Source organism: Balaenoptera musculus, chromosome 1 (genome assembly GCF_009873245.2).
Source record: "Balaenoptera musculus isolate JJ_BM4_2016_0621 chromosome 1, mBalMus1.pri.v3, whole genome shotgun sequence".
NCBI lineage: Eukaryota > Metazoa > Chordata > Mammalia > Artiodactyla > Balaenopteridae > Balaenoptera > Balaenoptera musculus.
The window spans coordinates 114,402,400-114,420,407 of NC_045785.1; the positions used below are offsets into that span (position 1 = coordinate 114,402,400).

At 44.9% G+C, this 18,008-nt stretch overlaps 1 protein-coding gene across 3 annotated transcripts; it reads right to left on the reverse strand.

Annotated features, from left to right (window-relative positions):
* Positions 1-279: 279 nt before the first annotated feature.
* LOC118899585 (ETS translocation variant 3) lies at positions 280-14,358 on the reverse strand. 3 transcript variants are annotated; one of them, XM_036861365.1, is made up of 5 exons: positions 14,042-14,358; positions 12,022-12,077; positions 11,192-11,429; positions 9,834-9,949; positions 280-4,479 (listed from the first exon to the last, which is right to left on the reverse strand). In XM_036861365.1, the coding sequence occupies exons 2-5, from the start codon at positions 12,065-12,067 to the stop codon at positions 3,344-3,346; spliced, it is 1,536 nt and encodes a 511-aa protein (XP_036717260.1). In that variant the 5' UTR covers positions 12,068-12,077; positions 14,042-14,358; the 3' UTR covers positions 280-3,343. The 3 variants fall into 3 exon arrangements, with proteins under 3 accessions (XP_036717260.1, XP_036717253.1, XP_036717248.1); XM_036861358.1 differs by having other exon boundaries at positions 12,022-12,080; XM_036861353.1 differs by lacking the exon at positions 14,042-14,358 and having other exon boundaries at positions 12,022-12,294.
* Between the last annotated feature and the right edge of the window lie 3,650 nt (positions 14,359-18,008).

The following is an 18,008-nucleotide window of genomic DNA, read 5'->3' on the forward strand; positions in this document are numbered from 1 at the left end:
TGAAGTCATCTTTCACATGTGAATTCCCAAAAATCCCTGCATCACAATTTTATAACTCAAAGAATGCCTAAATATTTCAAAACAAATTAACTGGTAACTTTTTTTCCCCCAAGAAGAAACAAAAAAATGGAACAGTTCTTGAAAGACTGGATCAAAGTTCTTTTTCTCTTAAACAAAATTTAAAAGTATGTTCCATTACTGTCTACAAAACAAAAAACACAAACATAATTATGGAATAAATAAAAAACAAGGGACAAACAGCCAACTGACTCTACCTGCTTGGTGAGAAGTGGTATACTTCAACTATTTTTTTTTTTTTTTTTTTAATGCTTCTGAAAGTTTCTTGGCCCATTGAGGACTAGGGTGCAGTAATTCCCTGTGTTAGTTAGCGAGCTGGGTTTAATGCAGTGCAGCTTGAAAACTGGGGGTTGAAGGGACTTAGTGAATTGTTTATATTTCACTCCTAGCCGTTCTTAAAAAAAAAAGAAAAAAAGCTCAGCAAGGCTGGATGCCCTGAAGAGATCTCTGCTATTTTCTTCTCTAGAGTCAAAAAAGCAAACAGCATGAACAGGTTCTTAATACATGTTCAAGATCTGTATCTGCAAAATGTTAAAACATCTGGCACAGCAAAAGGTGGAAAAAAATGGGGAGGCAAAATACGTCTGGTGTTGTCCCCCCCTTTCCACCTGCTGTTGGACAGTGATGAGATGCTCGCGGAAGAGAAAGGCCTGGCTTTGTGCCAGGCTGGTGACAGGTGCTGCCCAGAGTGGGCTCGGGGAAGAAAAACTATCTCCCATCCCTTTGCTCCAGGAAATATCAGTGACCTCCACATCCCCTGGTCCACTTCCCGGGCAAGCCCAAGTCTGGCTCTGTGTAGGACCCTCCCCCCAACCCCAGTGTGCAGTGCAAATCAACCAACAATTTACTGGTGGAATGGCAATCAAAGGAAACAGTTAAACACCAAACAATTTCTTAAAGCCAAAAACAGTTTTCATGGAGTTGAACATTTTTTGAGTGTGTTTTTTTCAAGTGTAAAAGCTGTGACTTTTTATTCAAACAGAAGCAGCATCTAGGAATTAATTCTGGCACTTGGGTTCTAGGGGGTTACAGGTATGCATCACGGATTTCTCTCCCTCTTATTTTAAAGGCCTCATGTTTCTATTCCTGAGTTCATACTGACACCTGCCGGCCCTCCCCTCTAGTGGACAGAGACGGTGGGCAGCCAGCCTCCCTGGTTAGATTGGGCAATGCCAAGCAGAGATGCCTCTTCCACCTGCCTGGGCTTGCTTTCTGATTCGAGGTAAGTCGAGGTACAGAGAAAGAAACCGACAAAAACACAACCAACCAAAGGCAGCCTGACCAAAGCCTGAGTTGTGAGGGACCATTCTCCTAATCCTTTTCCCAGGAAAAGACAAGCCACTCACGGAATTTGAATCAAACAAGGGGGAGGACAATTGCCGAAAAACAGCATGATGGACTCAAGTCCTCTTAAGCCACCTAACAACTCACTCACCGGCTCGAACCTCTCCTGGGCCCCTCTCTCACGCACGCACTCCAGTTTAAAATAGACCCCCCCCCCCCAACCATGAAAAGACAACCCTCAAGTGCTTCTTAGTACACTGAGTTCACCTAGGCTGAGATGGAGCCAGGAATCTCTCCAATTTCTAGACAACATCCCTGTGCCCACTCCTTGCCCCTATCAGAGATGCAGTTATTTCTTCTTTCCGCTGCTCGTGGATCTGAGCCATGTTAGGTATTTCTGTATACTACTATGTACTTACATGTGCACACACACACACACACACACACACACACACACAGTTGGCTGTGGCTTCCTTCTCTCTGCCCCTAATCCAGGCTCCTTTTGCTTCATGTAAGATCAATACTTTCCCATTCCTTTGAAGTTGCTGGAAGGGAATTTCCCATGAAGAAACAATTCCTGGGGTCTCATGTAGGAGAGTCAATTGATCATGAGAATTAGTACAATCTAGGGGAATGGGTATGGCAAGAACGGCACCACCACAACAGGACAGACACCCACTGTTTCACTTACACCAGGCCTCTTGGCATCTGTCTGCCTTCTGTGTCTGTCTAACGCTTCTTTCAGCTTCCTAAACATCCACTTGTACCCCCAGCTACCTTCTGTGTTTCCAGGTATCATCTGCCCTTAACTCCCACAATCCTGCCTTTTTGCTACCTATCCCAATACATCAAGTGGGGATGATTAAATACCAGCTTAAAATTTAACCATCTTCCAACACTCCTGGATTATCTGAAAAGTTGTCTATGCCCTTTTACAGGTTTACGTTGACAGACCCGTATCATGTTGAAGTATGTTCATTGTTAAGGCTTTGACTTAAGAAAACGATAAGAGAACCAGACACCGCAGAAAGACATCTTTAACTCTGTCACGTCTCTCAGTCAACTCGCTCAGTCACACGTTGGTTTGGCTCCCCAAACCCACGATAGAAAAAAAAAAAAAAGAGCATTTTTGTGTTTTTGTTTTTAAAGGCATTGGGTTACTTCCTCCTGCCCTCTTCTTTCTTCCCTGAACAAGAGTTTATAACTCCTCATGGCTTCTTAATAGGTGAAGTAGGTGAAATGTCCAAGAAATTCACAGCAGGGCTTCCTGTCTCAACAACGTAGCTGAAGGCTCAGCGCCTGTGCCTTGCCAGCCCCGCTCTAACTGGCAGTACATTTCATGTTTCCTGAAAACATTTTATAAAAAGGAAAAAAAAAAAAAAAGAAGCCAAACAACAACAACAACAAAGGGAAAAAGAAAAAGAGCAACACCTGAACATCCTCCTGCCCCCGTAAGACTGAGATTATCTTATTCCTCCCCTGAAATAATTATAAAGAAACATTTCAGGCAAAATACTTAAGTATTAATGGTCTCTCACTGCTCAACCTCCCAACCACACCCCTTTCCCTTTTATGTGTATGTCTCAGAGCAAAATAAATTCATTAATGGCTTTCCATATATAAATACAATAGAAAAGAAACAAGTCTGGAACCTGAACTATCATGGGGCCAAACAGTATCTTGGCCCTCTGGGAGTTTGTCAGAAAGTGTAAGCCTCAACAGGAAACAGAGGCTCTTTCTTCTTTCAGTTCAATACCCTTCCCATGTCCTACTCACCAGGAAAAAAAGTGTGTTCACATCCCATCTAATTTACAACAGAAGATACCCCATCCTATCCCCCAAACATAAAAATACAAGTCTATGCCCCTAGAAGGATCAAACCAGCCTAATTCCCTCCCCGCCCCCCACCCTGAAATCCTGCTACATAAATACATGTATGTGTTTGATTATAGTATAAACAGCTCCCAATCAACTTCCAGTTCTAAGCGTCAGCAGCAGCTGTTGCCAAGCCCCGGGGTCCTGACCCATTCCAGAGGAACTTGCCATTCTTACTCAGCTCCCGGGCTTCAGGGTCATCATTCCAGCGCCTCTTCAACCGAAGCTTGGGGGGCATCAGGGCATCTTCTTTCTTCTCAGGTGCACCGGGCTCTTTGCCAGGCCTGTCCTCACTGTCTTCAGTCACCTCTAGGGGTTCTTCACTTGGGGTGCTAATGGGTACAGAGGGCCAGACAGGCGGTGCAGCCGGGCGGGCAAAGATGGTGCCTTTTTCCTCTTCTGTGGTCCTGCTTGGCACACTGCCCTCTTCTTGAGAGCGCTCCTCCTTTTCTCGTGCCGACTGCCTGAGACTCTCAGGATCCTTCTCAGAGGCTGGTTCCACCTTAATTCTCGGGGGAACAGGAGCCAGCGTGGGAACAGTGACAGGCGCTGCCTCCTCGCTGCTCTCCACCCTCTCCCGGTTCTTCCGCCCGACAGGTGGGGGCTGCAGCTTGATGGAAAACTGGGTTGACTCCTCAGGATGCATCTGGCACTGCAGCGGTGGAACCATGAGCCCCGGGTAACGAGGAAATGTCCGCGGACTCAGATGGTAGTTGAACACAGAACAGGCTTGAGAATGAAGGTAGTGTTTCATTTCCTCAGGGTTGAAGGAGAAGCAACTGCTGCTGGTGAAGGGGCTCAGGCCTGGCGACGGGCTATAGGAGAAGATGGTGGGAGTCAGGGAGAGGGCTGGTGAAATGGGGACATTCAGGACGCCTCCACGGCCGGGGATGGGAGAGATGGCGAAGGGACTATGGGGGTCAGGGTACATCCCTGGCCTAGAGAACAGGGGAAGCATGATGTCAGGCTTGCGCTTCTGATGGCCAATCCCTCCGCCGACAGCATTCCGGGAGGACATGAGATCCACACCCCGGCGCCAGTCAGCGGCTGAGCCATCCTCCAGCTCCGAAAGCTCCACCTTTCTATCAGTGCCAGTGCTTGACTCCTGGCCAGAAGCAGTTAGGGAGCTAGCAGAGAACCGCCCTGGCTGCACATCGCTAGTTGGAGAATGGGTGTCCAGAGGTGGGAAATGGAAGCGGGAAGAGGCTGTTGGCACTGGTGGCGCACTCTGGGGAACCACACCTGTGAGGGAGGAAAAGACAAAAGGCCACTTTGGAGTTCTGGTCATTCATTATCAGCAATTTTACTTATGCTAAACAAGTACAAGATGTTGAAGAGCAACAGAAAATAAACATTCCAGCTGGACTGAATCCCTCAGCTGCCTGTCTCCTCAGCTTCCTATACTCAATTTAGTTGCCACCTTTCTCTAGAGTCTTACTCACTGTCTTCACGGTACTCACTACTATCTAAAATATGATTTACTTGTTTATCTGTATTCTAAAACATAAATCCCATGAAGGCAGGGACTTCCTATCATTTGCAAGTAGATTTCCAGCAGTTCAGGGCTTTATAATTAGTAGGTGCTTAATAACTACCAGTTGAATGAATGAATGGGTATTACAGCCTTCTCCTCTGCAACTCTAAATACTGTATATATATCACCTGCTTTAACTCTCAGCTTTGCAAATCATCTTTTCATAATTTTGGCCATATCTATAAAGTAAGCAAACAAACCAAAACCAATGAACAAAACTGGGAACGATATGCATGTAAACAATGCATTAAAAGCCTGAAGACCCTGCACTTCACATATATGAACACGAACAAGACCACATTTTAAGAACAAAAACAGATCACAAAAAGAGGCTATGTTTGTTAAGGTAGGTTCTCATGGTGTACCTTTCATCATTTCTGATATACAATCACTACTTTGTAGAGATTCAAAAATTTTTAAATCTCTCCAATCTATTTTCTATTATACATAATCTGTATAATGATCTCCACTCCCATCCTGCTTTCAAGCACTGAGGACGCTGGGAGAAAGTCGAGTACCTACCACTTCTCCCAGATTCACAGACTAAAAACTGAAGCTCTAGGCAGAAACCAACACTGTGCTACACATGTCAACTTCAAAGCCTCACAAGTTCTCAACTCCCCCAAAAGGTCCTTCTGACAATCAGAGCATAAGAGAGGTATGAGGCCTCAGGGACCCTTTGGGCGCCTGGGAGGCATCAGTGGCTTCTATCACTGATGATGTCAGGAGGGCTATTTTTACTCTGAGGGAAGGATAAAGGAGAAGAAAAAATAAGAAAAACCCAAATAAGTGAAAGTGTGGTGATCCAGGAGAAGAAACAAAAAAGGTGCACGAGATACGACGTGGGTAGGAATTGCTTGCAGTCTTCTATTCTTGTTATAACTGAGTCATCCTCAGATAGGACTCTGGAGTCGGTAGGTATGTGCAAGACTGTAGCTTTCTTGGCACATGTGCCTGAGTAACACTGTGCCAGGGCAGCATTTCAAAATGATGTTCCACAGAAAACTGGTCTGCAGGTCTTTTTTCTGAAACCACTGATTTAACTGCACAATTCGGAAAAACAGATGGATGACCTTGAATATAATTTGAGTAGAGTCAAGAGGGTCTCCAAAGTATCACTTCTACTAGCTTATTACAATGGCTAAAATTCTATTTTTTTTTGATTCTCCTGGATCTTTATTTTGTATTAAGAGCACATCTATTCAAAAGCAAAAAAACACTTCTATGTGTTCTGAAGGACTGAATAAGTATAATGTGGGGGGGGGGGAAGGGAGGTGGTAGAGAAGGTCTTGTCTCCTAAACAATTTAGTTATTCGCCTTGTTTTTTCTAAACTGGAGGATATCTCAGTCCCTACACAGGCTAAGGTACACTGTAAATCTGCAAAAAGGAGACAGAATACATAGCATTTTCCAAATGCATTTAGAGGGAGTGAAGGAAGGCAATTTGGAGGTGGCATTCTGGATCCCTCACCTCTGATTAACTGCAGCAGCCCTATTTTTATATGTTGTATCAGTACGTTGAGATAACAAATCTAAGATTTTGTCTGAAAACTAAGTTTGCTGCTTCAAGAAGTATGAAAACACTGCTTTGAAGAAGACAACCTTCGTGGAGCCACTATGAAATCGGAGTAGTAGGGCTGGAAAACGTGGGTTTGAATCTTAGCTCCAGCACCTTCTACCTTGTAGCCTGGTACAAGTAACCAACTGGTTTTTGAACCCCTTTAGCAAAATGGGAATAATAAGGCCCTTGTCTAAGTTCAAACCCCGGCCCTACCACTTAATAGCTGTGTTACTCTAGGTAACTTACTTACTTTTCCGTGCCTCAGTTTCATTACCTGTAAAATGGATAATAACAGGACTAATCCTCATGCTATGAAAACTACAAGAGTTAATATTTGTAAAGTCCTTAAACTGGTACCAGCGCATAGCAAACTGCATGTGTTTGTTAAAATAAATAATTTTTTATTAGACAATAATCATGATTAAAAAAGCAAAACTTTAAAAGGCATATATCATTTAAATATGGACCATATATTAGATAATAGTATTAGAGCATGTTAAAACTTCCTGGGTATGGTAATGTTATTGTGAGTAGAAGGAGAATGTCCTTGTACTTGGGAGATACATACTGAAGTACACGGGGATGAAGTGTCACATCTGCAACTTAATCTCAGAAGATTTAAAAAGTATATCGAAATATAAAGCAAATGTTTATCTATTGATTAGTGAATCTAGACAGAGGATATATGGGTGTTCGATGTTCAATTTTTTCCTCAATTTTTCTGTAGCTTTAAAGTTTTCTAAAATAAAGATAAAAAAACTGGGGTGGGGTGAAGTGAGGTCTCAAGTCCATCCTTGAACTGGTCTGCCCTCCCCCCACACTCTGACAGGTAGCATTTTTACTAGTATCTTCTGTATCTGTCCAAGGTTTCTTATGTACATTAAAAAAATACATTTTAATGTAAATATTAAAAATGCATTTAAACATTAAGTATTAAAAAATTTTTTTAAAATTTAAATGTATTGCTTCTATTTTTAAAAACACACAGTTCAAAATAGCCCAACTGTACCAACCCACCATCTAGACAATATCTCTCTAGCCTCCAGGATCTAAATCCACATAGCTCTGCTTCTTAGAGCATCTGTCACACTCCACATAGTATTCCGAATTGTATTAAACCTCATGTATCTTATCTCTCCTGCTAAATTTTAAGTTCCTTGAGGGAAAGAACTCCCCCATAATCTTTTTCTTTGTCTTTAGGGCTTAACACATTATCTGTTGAACAAATGAATGAATCCCAATCCAGAGAAGGAATGTATGATCTATTTCAATAGCTCAATCTCTCAAGAATTGTTTCCTGAGAAAGTGTCCAACAGATAACTGTATTCAAGCCACTCTGATCAATCTTTGACTTTGCTGTCATCCTTAATTTTATCATTTGTAAAATGAGGGTACTGGGACGTATACTTTATTTGGCTAGGAGAGTTGCATGAGTCAATTCACAAAACACTAGGCAAAAGTACCTCCATTAAGTAGATGTTCAATAAATGTCACATTCCTTTGTCATCATAAAAGTTAACCTGAAACATCTGGTCTATCTGGGTAAAAGTTCTCTATGAACTAATGACTCTAATTCTTTGGGGTTATCTGCAACCAGGATGTAAAAACCAAGTAGTATCCCTAAAAGTTTTGCTTTCCCCATGACTTTTTGATTAGGATCTTGAGCTTAGTTAAGGATCAATGTTGGTTCAACCACCTTCAGGCACAATAGGTGGTGCTAGGCCACTACTGTTAGGTTTCTAGACCAGAGTCTTCATATAGTGAGGGTCCAGATTTCCTTTCCATGGAAAAGCATATTACTCCCAAGGGCTGATGAATGCCCCATTCCAGGTTGTCCAAGTGGCTGGACTTGTGGATTTTCAATAAAAAAAAAATGGGTCAAAGACAGAAGAACAAGACTCACACACTCTAGTATACCCAGCTAGAGTCAAAATTCCTCTAGGTACACAGGAGGGGGGGTAAGGGTGAAAAATAGAGGAAACAAGATTCCAGTGGTTAGAACAGGTTTGATTTCCTAACGCCTCTCCCTCAGGCACAAGGAAAGAAAACAGGTTGTAATTAGAGAGATGCATTCCAATACCACTTTTTTTAAAAAATGCATGCCCCAGGGACAGAAGGGAGTGGTTACAGGAGAGATGGAACTGTAATGATAGCAGCATCAAGCTAAAACTGCCCTAACTTGTTGTGTGTAGTAATTACATATCTGCCATGGATCTCAGCATTATATTCTCTCAGCCACACCCCTGCTCTAATTTTTCAGGTTTCTTCCAACGTTTCTCTGAGAAGTTGTAATACTACAGAATCACAATCAGATTTCTTTGCCTTGTACAATGCCACAAAGAAGAGCATTAATGGACTGCTCAGAAACTAGTTAAATACAATCTGTTGTCTTAGGCAGGGGTCTGATTTGCATCTTAAAACAAACAAACAAACATCCTTATCAGAGACTGCCTTCTGCATCCCTGAGAGGCAGACCCAAAACCTCTGTGAGAAGCTGTCATGGAAACCTGTCCCGTGGAGAGCCTAGAGGGGAAGCCTTGCAGCACTTCAGAGGAGAGAAGGTCAAGTAACCCCAGAGTCCTGTTCTCTGAGGCGCTGTTGGTGCAGATCAAAGACACTGCTTTTCACTGCAAACATATGAACCTCCTTTCTGTGATCAAGGATGCTGTGGTTTTGATGATATTCACTTGATAAGGGTGAGCTTGGTTGTTTCATAGAAAATCGGAAGTGTTTGTAGAAACTAGTTCTTGTCTATGAAAGAGTCACTGGGCAGGGTGTTAAAACTCTGAGTCCTGAACTTAAAGATCAACACAAACCTATGGAACACCATTCCTAAAGAAGACAATGCAATAATATCTAGGAGATGACAAATAATATGCAGAAAAAGGAACCAAATAAACCAAATCTATCTTGATGCTGCAGAGTCTATCACTTCCTGTGAGATGAATGGGAAAACTTGAGCAAGAACGCAGAGGAAATCCAGGGGATCATATTACTTTGGTGTTTCTAAATACCCCTTAAACATGACAAATCCTAGACCTGGGTTTTTTTTTTTTTTTTTACACTGAAGGTCTATTTCTGATCATTTCTACAACTGTCCATTCAATGATAAGTCAAACATGTGTGTCTCAAACTGAATCCTCCTCCAGAAATTTAGGTTCATATTTGACTCTATAAACACATGTCTCTAAAAGTCCCATCAACTCCCTAAATCAACATATCCTTCTGGAATCCTGCACCCCTGCTGGGATCACCTTTCCTTTTCCCAGTCACACTGAGCAGATAACAGAAACCACGGGTGTGTTTTCCCTTCATGATGTACCTATGTCCTAGATTTCGGTTTCCGAGGGTCCAGAAGAAAGCTTTTGAGAGAAGCAACCAACTAGGCAGGGTATTACAGCATTATATACTGGGACTTACGTGGTCACATATTAGACCTGGGTTTTTAGAATTCTTTTTCAACTCAAAATTTATTCCCCACCAAGAGAGTTGGCGTCTTACCACTTGACCGTATGTTGATGAATGGGTAGTTGGGCATCACCAGCTTGTTGAAGTTAAATTTATAAGTAAACCTTTTCCCTTTTGTTTTATGAAGGATCCTCTTGTTGTAATAGTATCTGTAAAAACAGGAATGCACGTCAATTTATCTTCTAGCTACTGACAGTTTTTGATATACTTAGGTAACCACTAAGATCAACAATTCTTGCTGAGTATTACTTGCAAACATCACTATCATTCTTTTGCAGCCTTGCCCTTAGGTTAGAGCTGGGAGACCTAAGAGCGTACTTTTCCCATTCAATTTTCAACTAAATTCTAGTCCTTTACAAAGACAATCTCACTTTGAGATCCTGAACACCTATCCTAGCCCCAACCACCTTTCTTCTCTCTCTCTCTATGGTTTCAATTCTTTAGTCCATTTCCTTCCTGTCCCACTGTATGTCACTGCCTTGTTTCTCCTTTCTGCCTTGCCCAGGTGGGGGCAGACAAATCTCTTGGGAGACCTGATGTGGTTAGTCTGTGGAGGCCTAAGCTCAAGGCATAGACAAAGGAATGTAGAACTGTTTTATGGTGGCAGGTCAAACAATGGTACACCCTGATCTGGAAAACAGCCGTCAGCTTGGCCTACTTCACTTTCAAAAGGAAGTGAGAGGCTCCAGCAACGCTGCTGCCCAGATTTTACATTCAGGGTCACTAACAGTGAAGGACGGCAAGGGGATTTCAATGTACCTAGAACCCTGAGGCTTGAATCTATTCAGTGGCACAGGTTATAAACTGGCCCCTGGAGGGCTAAAGGGTTATGAAATGTAAAGACTGACAAGGGGAAAAGAAAACCTGCGAAAACTTATAGTGACCAATCTTTAGACATGCTGGAGCAACCTATGAACTGACAACTCACTGAGCTCACTGACTGGTTCCTGAATAGCTAGGGCACTACCATGCAGTGAGTGCTCTCTTGTGTGCTTGCTTCACTCTTTTTCTAGTTTCTTCCAGGAGAGCCTAAAAAAGAGAACTTCTAAGAGAATTCTAACAGGGAAGTGTAAACTAATCTTTTGGATTACAAATGAGCTCCAATCCAGGTTTCACCACACATTCTCGCCCACTACAGAGCAGAATTGGCTGTCAGGATCCAGTGCCAGCCACGTTGGAATTCCCTCCTACATACAACCAAAGATATGCCTTTTCTCCTCCTGTGCCTGTGCTACACAGATTCAACAGCTCCCACTCCCACTTTAAAGCTACACCTTATTCACTAGTGTAGTCTCTTATCACCTGATACCTTTTTAATCTAACATTCACCAAACTACTTAAGTCTCCTTCCAATCTGTTAACACAGTGGATTTGGGAATCCTTTCCTTTACCTCAGGGCCCGGCTCAGCTTGTCATAATTCATCTGTGGTTTGCACTTCCTGCGGCCCCAGAGGCGGGCCACCTCGTCTGGATCCTTGATGACAAACTCCCCGTACTCTCCCTGCTGCCAGGCGATGACATGGCGGAACTCCTCCTTCTGCAGCAGCTCCAGGATGAAGTGCCATAGCTGGATCTGCCGGGAACCCGGGGACGACTCTGTTTTATAGGCCCAATCGGGAAACTGATACCCTTTAATATGAAAAGGGCAAGATCAAGGTAGTCAGGAGCTAGGAACATACATACCTGTTTCCCCAACCTCACATTCCAATGCTCAGAATCTCTAGAGTGCTGTGCAAACATGCCACAAACACCCTTTCGGTCAGCTGGGGCTAACCACAACAGCCGAGAGGAAAGCAGAGAGAAGTTACCTTTCCTTGTGGCAATCATTAAATCTGGTAAGAGTTGGGCAGCAGCACCCAGGTGTCTAATCTCTTACCCTTTCAGATCTTACTAAATCTCATGCCTACTTTCTGTGAGGACATGAAAGTTCCAAAGGGAACGAACAGGAAAGATAATGTTTTAGGAAAATACAACCTTACTCTCAAGGTTGGAAATGTGTCTCTAACAGGAAAGAGACTCTAAAGCTTGGGATAAGGGTGTGGTGACCAGACATGTTAACATTCATCCATAGGAAACAAGCCTACAACTGTCCTAGCAGTATCTACCCTGTCAAGAGGCTGTCAGCCATGGTCTGGCATTTGTGAACCAAGCCCAAGTGGAGAGAAAAGGAACCACTGAGGGACATTCCAGGTATGTCAGAAGATGATTAACTTCTGCTCACCTCCACCTCCTTCTGGCTTTTCCACGATGCTACAGCCTGCTTTCATTTTCACCCTCCTGCTGAGAGACACAAGCCACATCAATTACTTTAAGGTGCTATTTATTTCTTATCCTCCCAATGTTTTCTGGCACAGCTTTTCCCCAAACTTCTTTTTCCCTGTCTTTCCCTCCTTATGTAACCCTCTTTCTTCCAAACATGTCACCTCCAAACTGCTAATCCCCAAGTCATCAAATGATGGTCCTCAAGTCATCAGCTTCAAAGGCCATAATTATCTCTCACCTGGCTTTAAGCCACAAATTGTAAACACTGTTTTTAATATTTGCTTTCTTCCTCCTGACCAGTCCTTCAAATGTAAAAAAGAAAGGGTATGGTGAAATGAGTCCAAAAAAGCAGCCAAAACAAGTCAAACAGTTTGTCTTCTATTACTAGACAGGCCCAGATGCCAAGATACACAAGCCTGAGTTCACCCAGATGTACCAGTTTAAAGAAGAATTAAAAAAAAAAAAATCCAAAGCCATCTGATTGCCACTCAAGAATGAACATCTGATTTTGATTTACTTTCCTGAATTATGTGAGATGGGAGAAGGAAAACTTCTCCCAGTCAGAAACTGCCCCTTCCTCCTTGAAACAGCACCCTGGGATACATTAAGTAAACACACCATATGTACACTTACTCTATACAAACACACACACACACACACACTCCCCCAATTTTTCTTTGAGAAAAAATTTTACATTTTCTTCCTTTAACAGGAAGGAAAAAAAAGCAAGCATTTCTGAGAAGCTTCTGCTCAACAAGTGGAGGGAGTCTGGCTGTGATTTGAATTCATTCCACCCAGATTTACAGTTCCTTAATAAATTTCCTGTTCCTAGCAGCAAGCAGCCTGTATCAGTCAATCCTTTAACAAAAAGGAGGGAAGGGTAAAACTGCCAGAGGGATATGCGGGCAGAAGGCAGATCTACCCTCACCCAGGCAGTTCCCCAGGGTGAATGACAGGCCCTCAGTACCAACATTAGCAGGAGTCTGGAGGGAATGTAGGTGCCTTAGTGACCCTAGGGTGGGGTGGGTGCAAATTCCTAATCTTGAAATTTCATCTAGCCTAGGATTCCTCTAGATCCTTTGAATTTTTGTCCTCACCATACACATTAAGAAGACCGGCAAGTTTCGGGCTATGAAACTACCAGGGAATGAGGATGAGATACATACCCCAAAGGAAGGAAAAAACAAACATAAACACAGACACAGAGTTACACACACAAGATACACAATAACAAGGCCCCAGAGCTGAGGCAGGAGTTTCCTCTCCCGGCTGCTTCCATCTCCGTGACAATGAGAGAGGAAAAACACTAATTTCCCCACGGCTCCAGGAAGCTGCCCCGGACGCTAACAACTAGACCGCTCTGTCGGATCGCCGGGTCTTTATTCCGCCACCGGAATGCCTTCAGCCACCGCGACTCTGCGATCCAAACCCCGCTGCAACAATGACTTGCCCAGGAAGCTCTCTCCTGACATCCCAACTCCTCAATTTCACCCATAAAGGCCTCCCTCCCATGGGCCCGGAGGCGCCTCTCCATGCCTTAGGCAAATTCATTCCGAGGACACTCTGTCCAAGTAGGATCACTCATCTCAACTCTGCAAAGCCCGGCAGGGCCCTCGCCCTCCCTCGGACCGCGACCATTCCCCAAAGAGTGAGGCTTGCAGAGTCTCGTGCCGCGGATCCCCCGCTGCAGCTCCCGGTCCCGGCTTCCACAGCCCCGGGAGCCTCCTTTCTACCTGCCTCCCGGCCGGGCCTCCCTCACCCCGTGGCCTCGAAGCTCCGCGGAGCCACTGCACGAACACTGCCTGGATCCCCGTCGCCCCTCAGCCGCGGGGCCCCCTGCCTCCCCCGCCCCCCCGCACTGGGGGAGGCCCGGTCGGGTTGGTACGTGGCTCGCCGGGCGGCCCCGACCGCAGGGACGCCGTCCACGCCGAAGCCGGGGGTTCTGCCCGGAGGAACCTGGCGGCGAGGCCGGGACTCACCTCTCCCCCGCACGGTCCGTCTTCGGTCCGGTCTCCTCCGCGGCGTCTCCGGCTCCTCCTCATCCACCCCAGCAGGAAGTGACCTCCTCGGCTGCTTTCGTCACTTCCATCCTCAGCGGAGAGGGCGGGGGAGGAGGCGGCGCCCTCCTGCCGGTCTCGCAGCCGCGCCGCGCCGCACCCAGCCGCGTCTCCCTTTCCTTTCTCCTTTCCGCAGACGCCGACTTCCGCCCGCACCCAGCCCTCAGCGCGCGCTCCTCCCGCCGCGCTGCCCGCGCAGCCACCCCGGCGCGGCGCGTGCGTCACGTTGCGGGGGCACGTTAGGCACGCTCGCAGCGGGCGGCGGGGCGGGATTCAGCGGGACTCGCAGGGGGAAGCGGCGCTAGAGGCCGGCGGAGGCGCCGGGGGCTTTCCCGCCGGGCTGGTGTGGGCCAGGCGCTGCCCCCGGGGTCACGCCTGTCGCGGGAGGGGACGTCGCAGACCCCATGGGAACGGGCCCGGCGCCGGCATAAAGCTTCCCCCAGACCGCTGAGAGGGGGTCCCCCGTTTCTCCTTAAAAGGGCCCTGCGACCTCCCAGAGAGGAGCGCCTTCACAATGGGAAGAGATTCCCGCAGACCTCAGAGGTCGTTCGCTGCCATCTAAGAAAAGAGTCTTTTCAGATACTTACAAAAGAATCCGCGAGACTTTCTGTGAAGCGCCTTGCTTAGGCATTACACCCTCCACCCCGCCCCGTTAGGGGAGTGTGACGTTTCCTCGCTGACCCCCAACCCCCTGCATTTAGTCTTCATTTGTCCACTTCTAAGCAGCTTGCAAGTTTTCTCCCTAAGTCATTCAACTACATCTCTCCTCTCTTTGTCTTCCGTCTTTTGTTTCTGCTCAAGCAGTTATAAGCATCTTATCCAAAGCATTTTTTGTTCTTCCTTTAAGGTTCACTAATGGTAAAGGATCTCAAACACCTACGTTATCTCCATCCCCAGCCCCATATGTCTGAGTGATGTCCAGGCCTGGTTTCACTCCAAAAGGAGAAAAAAGGGAGGAGTGGGGATCAGTAAAGGTGAAGTAAATTAAAATGAACAATAAGAGTGTGCCAGGGCTTCCCTGGTGGCGCAGTGGTTGAGAATCCGCCTGCCAATGCAGGGGACACGGGTTCAAGCCCTGGTCTGGGAAGATCCCACATGCCGCGGAGCAGCTGGGCCCGTGAGCCACAATTACTGAGCCTGCGCGTCTGGAGCCTGTGCTCCGCAACAAGAGAGGCCCGCGCACCGCGATGAAGAGTGGCCCCCGCTTGCCACAACTAGAGATAAGCCCTCGCACAGAAACGAAGAACCAACACAGCCATAAATAAATAAATAAAGGAAGAAACAACCCCTCTCTAAAAAAAAAAAAAAAAGAGTGTGCCAGAAGTGAAATGGAGTTAAAGGACGATTTGGGATAAAGGAGTAAACTTCTTTTTGTACCGCTGTTGTAACAATACCTTTATATCCTGAATGCCAGGAAGAACATAAAACATCACCATTAGTTGTTAGAAAAGTTGGCTTCCAATTTTGGGTTTGCTACTAGCCATTCTCCAGTTACAGTAAATTAACTAGTAAGTTGGTCCCCTCTGGGCCTAAAGTTGCCTTTCCTGTTTAAAAAGAAAGGATAATAGCATTGGTGATACAAGGTCTTTTCTAGTGAGAAAATCCTATGTAGCTGAATAAAATGAGCAAAATTTAAGCGCTCTCGTAGAGAGGACCACTGTAATAGGGAAGAATAAATTACTTTAACCTTTGTATTCTATTGCGTTTGCTACAAGTTAATCACTAAAGGGATGTTGCCTATAACCTTAAATTATACATAATTGACCATCTCTGGGAACTCTGCCTCCCATGTAATGAGCGTTAAGCTAAAATACCTTTCTTTAGCTCACAGGAAACCTCCCGAACAGGCCCACCTGGAAACGGCTGCAGGAAGGAAGAAATTAATACATCCTGGAGCCAGGACTTTACCCCCTCCCCTTTTAGTATAAAAGAAGCATGAATTCTAACTCAGGGAAGATGGTTCTTTGGGACACTAGTCCACCATCTTCTCAATCTGCTGCTTTTCCAAATAAAGTTGTTCTTCCTTGCCCCGACACCTCATCTCTCGATTTATTGCCCTGTTGTGCTGAGAGCAGTACGAACTTGGACTCGGTAACACTACCAATATTTTTAACTATACCATGAGCTCTTTGAGTGCAGGAACTTTGCACTTCTGCAAAGTTCTCCTTCACCATGGCACTGCTGCCTTCTTCATCCACGGCAGACAGGCCTCACAACTTGGAAATTCTTGTTCCTGAAATGTGGAGAGCATGAGCTTTCTGAAAGCACAGGGGTGGAAATGCTCAGATACAGTCTGGGAGTCAAGACAGGTAATCTCTCTTGAATTTCCACTTGCTCAAAGCCCTCCTTTGCACCTTCTGCATAGTACCTAGAACAATGCCTTATATGTAAATGTCAGGTGCTTGGTTAAACATTCTTTTTAAAATGTTGGAGTTTGGGGAGTTCTCTGGTGGCCTAGTGGTTAGGATTCCAGGCTTTCACTGCCAGGGCCTGGGTTCAGTCCCTGCCCAGGGAACTGAGATCCTGCAAGCTGCGCAGTGCAGCCAAAAAAAAAAAAAAAAAAAAAAAAAATTGGGATTTAGCTAAATGATGTAAATTGTATGCAGGTTCTAGTGCCTTCATTTACTAGCTGTGTGACCTTGGTTAATTTACTTAACCTCTCTGTATGAACATAATACCTATAGTGTCTACTCAAGTGGTTGTATTAAATGTGTCAATACACGTAGAGTAGTTAGAACAGAATGGCCCATTATAAATATGGCAGAGGAACAAATGTTGGCACAAATAATCATAAGAACCATCATAAAAATCCTCAAGTTCTCATACCATCCATACAAATCTTAGTAATTGTGTCGACTCAGAAACCAGGGTGATCAGGAATGAAAGCTGCCTCTGAAAGTCTGAAATTGCTAACTGTTGGCTCATGTCTCAGATTGTCATGGTTAAAGCCAGCACTTCACCTCCAAAGACCCTGTGTTCTACAAAGAGCCAGAACCAGAGTGTAGGACTCTTTGCTTATTCTTATTCAGCCCAGTCTCCTAGTGGTCCTCTGCTGCTGCTTCTCTTGCTAATTAGAGCCACAAAGGATGACTTGAGTAAACAAAATTAACAGAGATAAACAGGTATCTCTCCCTGGCTGGAGTCTGATTTGATATGTAGAGAAATGTTTATTTGCCAGCAGAGCTCAACAGAGTTTTTATATTAAGAATCTAATCACTGGCCTAAAACTCAACAGGTGAATTTGGGTTTATTAAAGCAAACTGGAAATTCTCTAACAATCTGTGGATCTGGATAAATGAGTTTTGCCCTGGGAACCTCTCCTGTGGTGTTAGAATCTGGGGAGATTGAGATGGCTAGGGACTTCTTGCCTCACGTTTGCAAGGTCCCTATCTCCTTCACCATGGCACTGCTGCCTTCTTCATCCGCTGCAGACAGGCTTCACAACTTGGAAATTCTTGTTCCTGAAATGTAGAGAGTATGAGCTTTCTGAAAGCACAGGGGTGGAAACACTTAGATACAGTCTGGGAGTCAAGACAGGTAATCTCTCTTGAATTTCCACTTGCTCAAAGCCCTCTTTGTCCTTCTGCCCCCTTCCTACCCATCTTTATAATTGTTCCATATGCCTAAGGATAAATTTCTGTTTTAAATCTCACACTCTCAGCTCTGCTCCTGCCACAACACAGCTAATCCACTGCTTCTTAAAAAAGAGAAAAAAAAGAACTCTTACACATTTTTTTCTTCCAAAAAACCCTTTCTGAATTGGTGTGTGTGTGTGTGTGTGTTACTTCCCTGGCTCGCTTTTCTTTATTGCTCCCATTTTCATTTATGCACTTACATTCTCCACATCCCAAACTTAGCTAGCCATGTATGTGATATAAATGCTTTCCTC

What these genes read in the sequence shown, in the direction of transcription:
- LOC118899585 (XM_036861353.1), bottom strand. Translation starts at nt 12,100, where the DNA reads ATGTGGCTTGTGTCTCTCAGCAGGAGGGTGAAAATGAAAGCAGGCTGT. An exon ending in AAAGCCAGAAGGAGGTGGAG is followed by an intron (nt 11,430 to 12,021) that starts GTGAGCAGAAGT and finishes TTCATATTAAAG; the next exon opens with GGTATCAGTTTCCCGATTGG. An exon ending in AAGCTGAGCCGGGCCCTGAG is followed by an intron (nt 9,950 to 11,191) that starts GTAAAGGAAAGG and finishes CTGTTTTTACAG; the next exon opens with ATACTATTACAACAAGAGGA.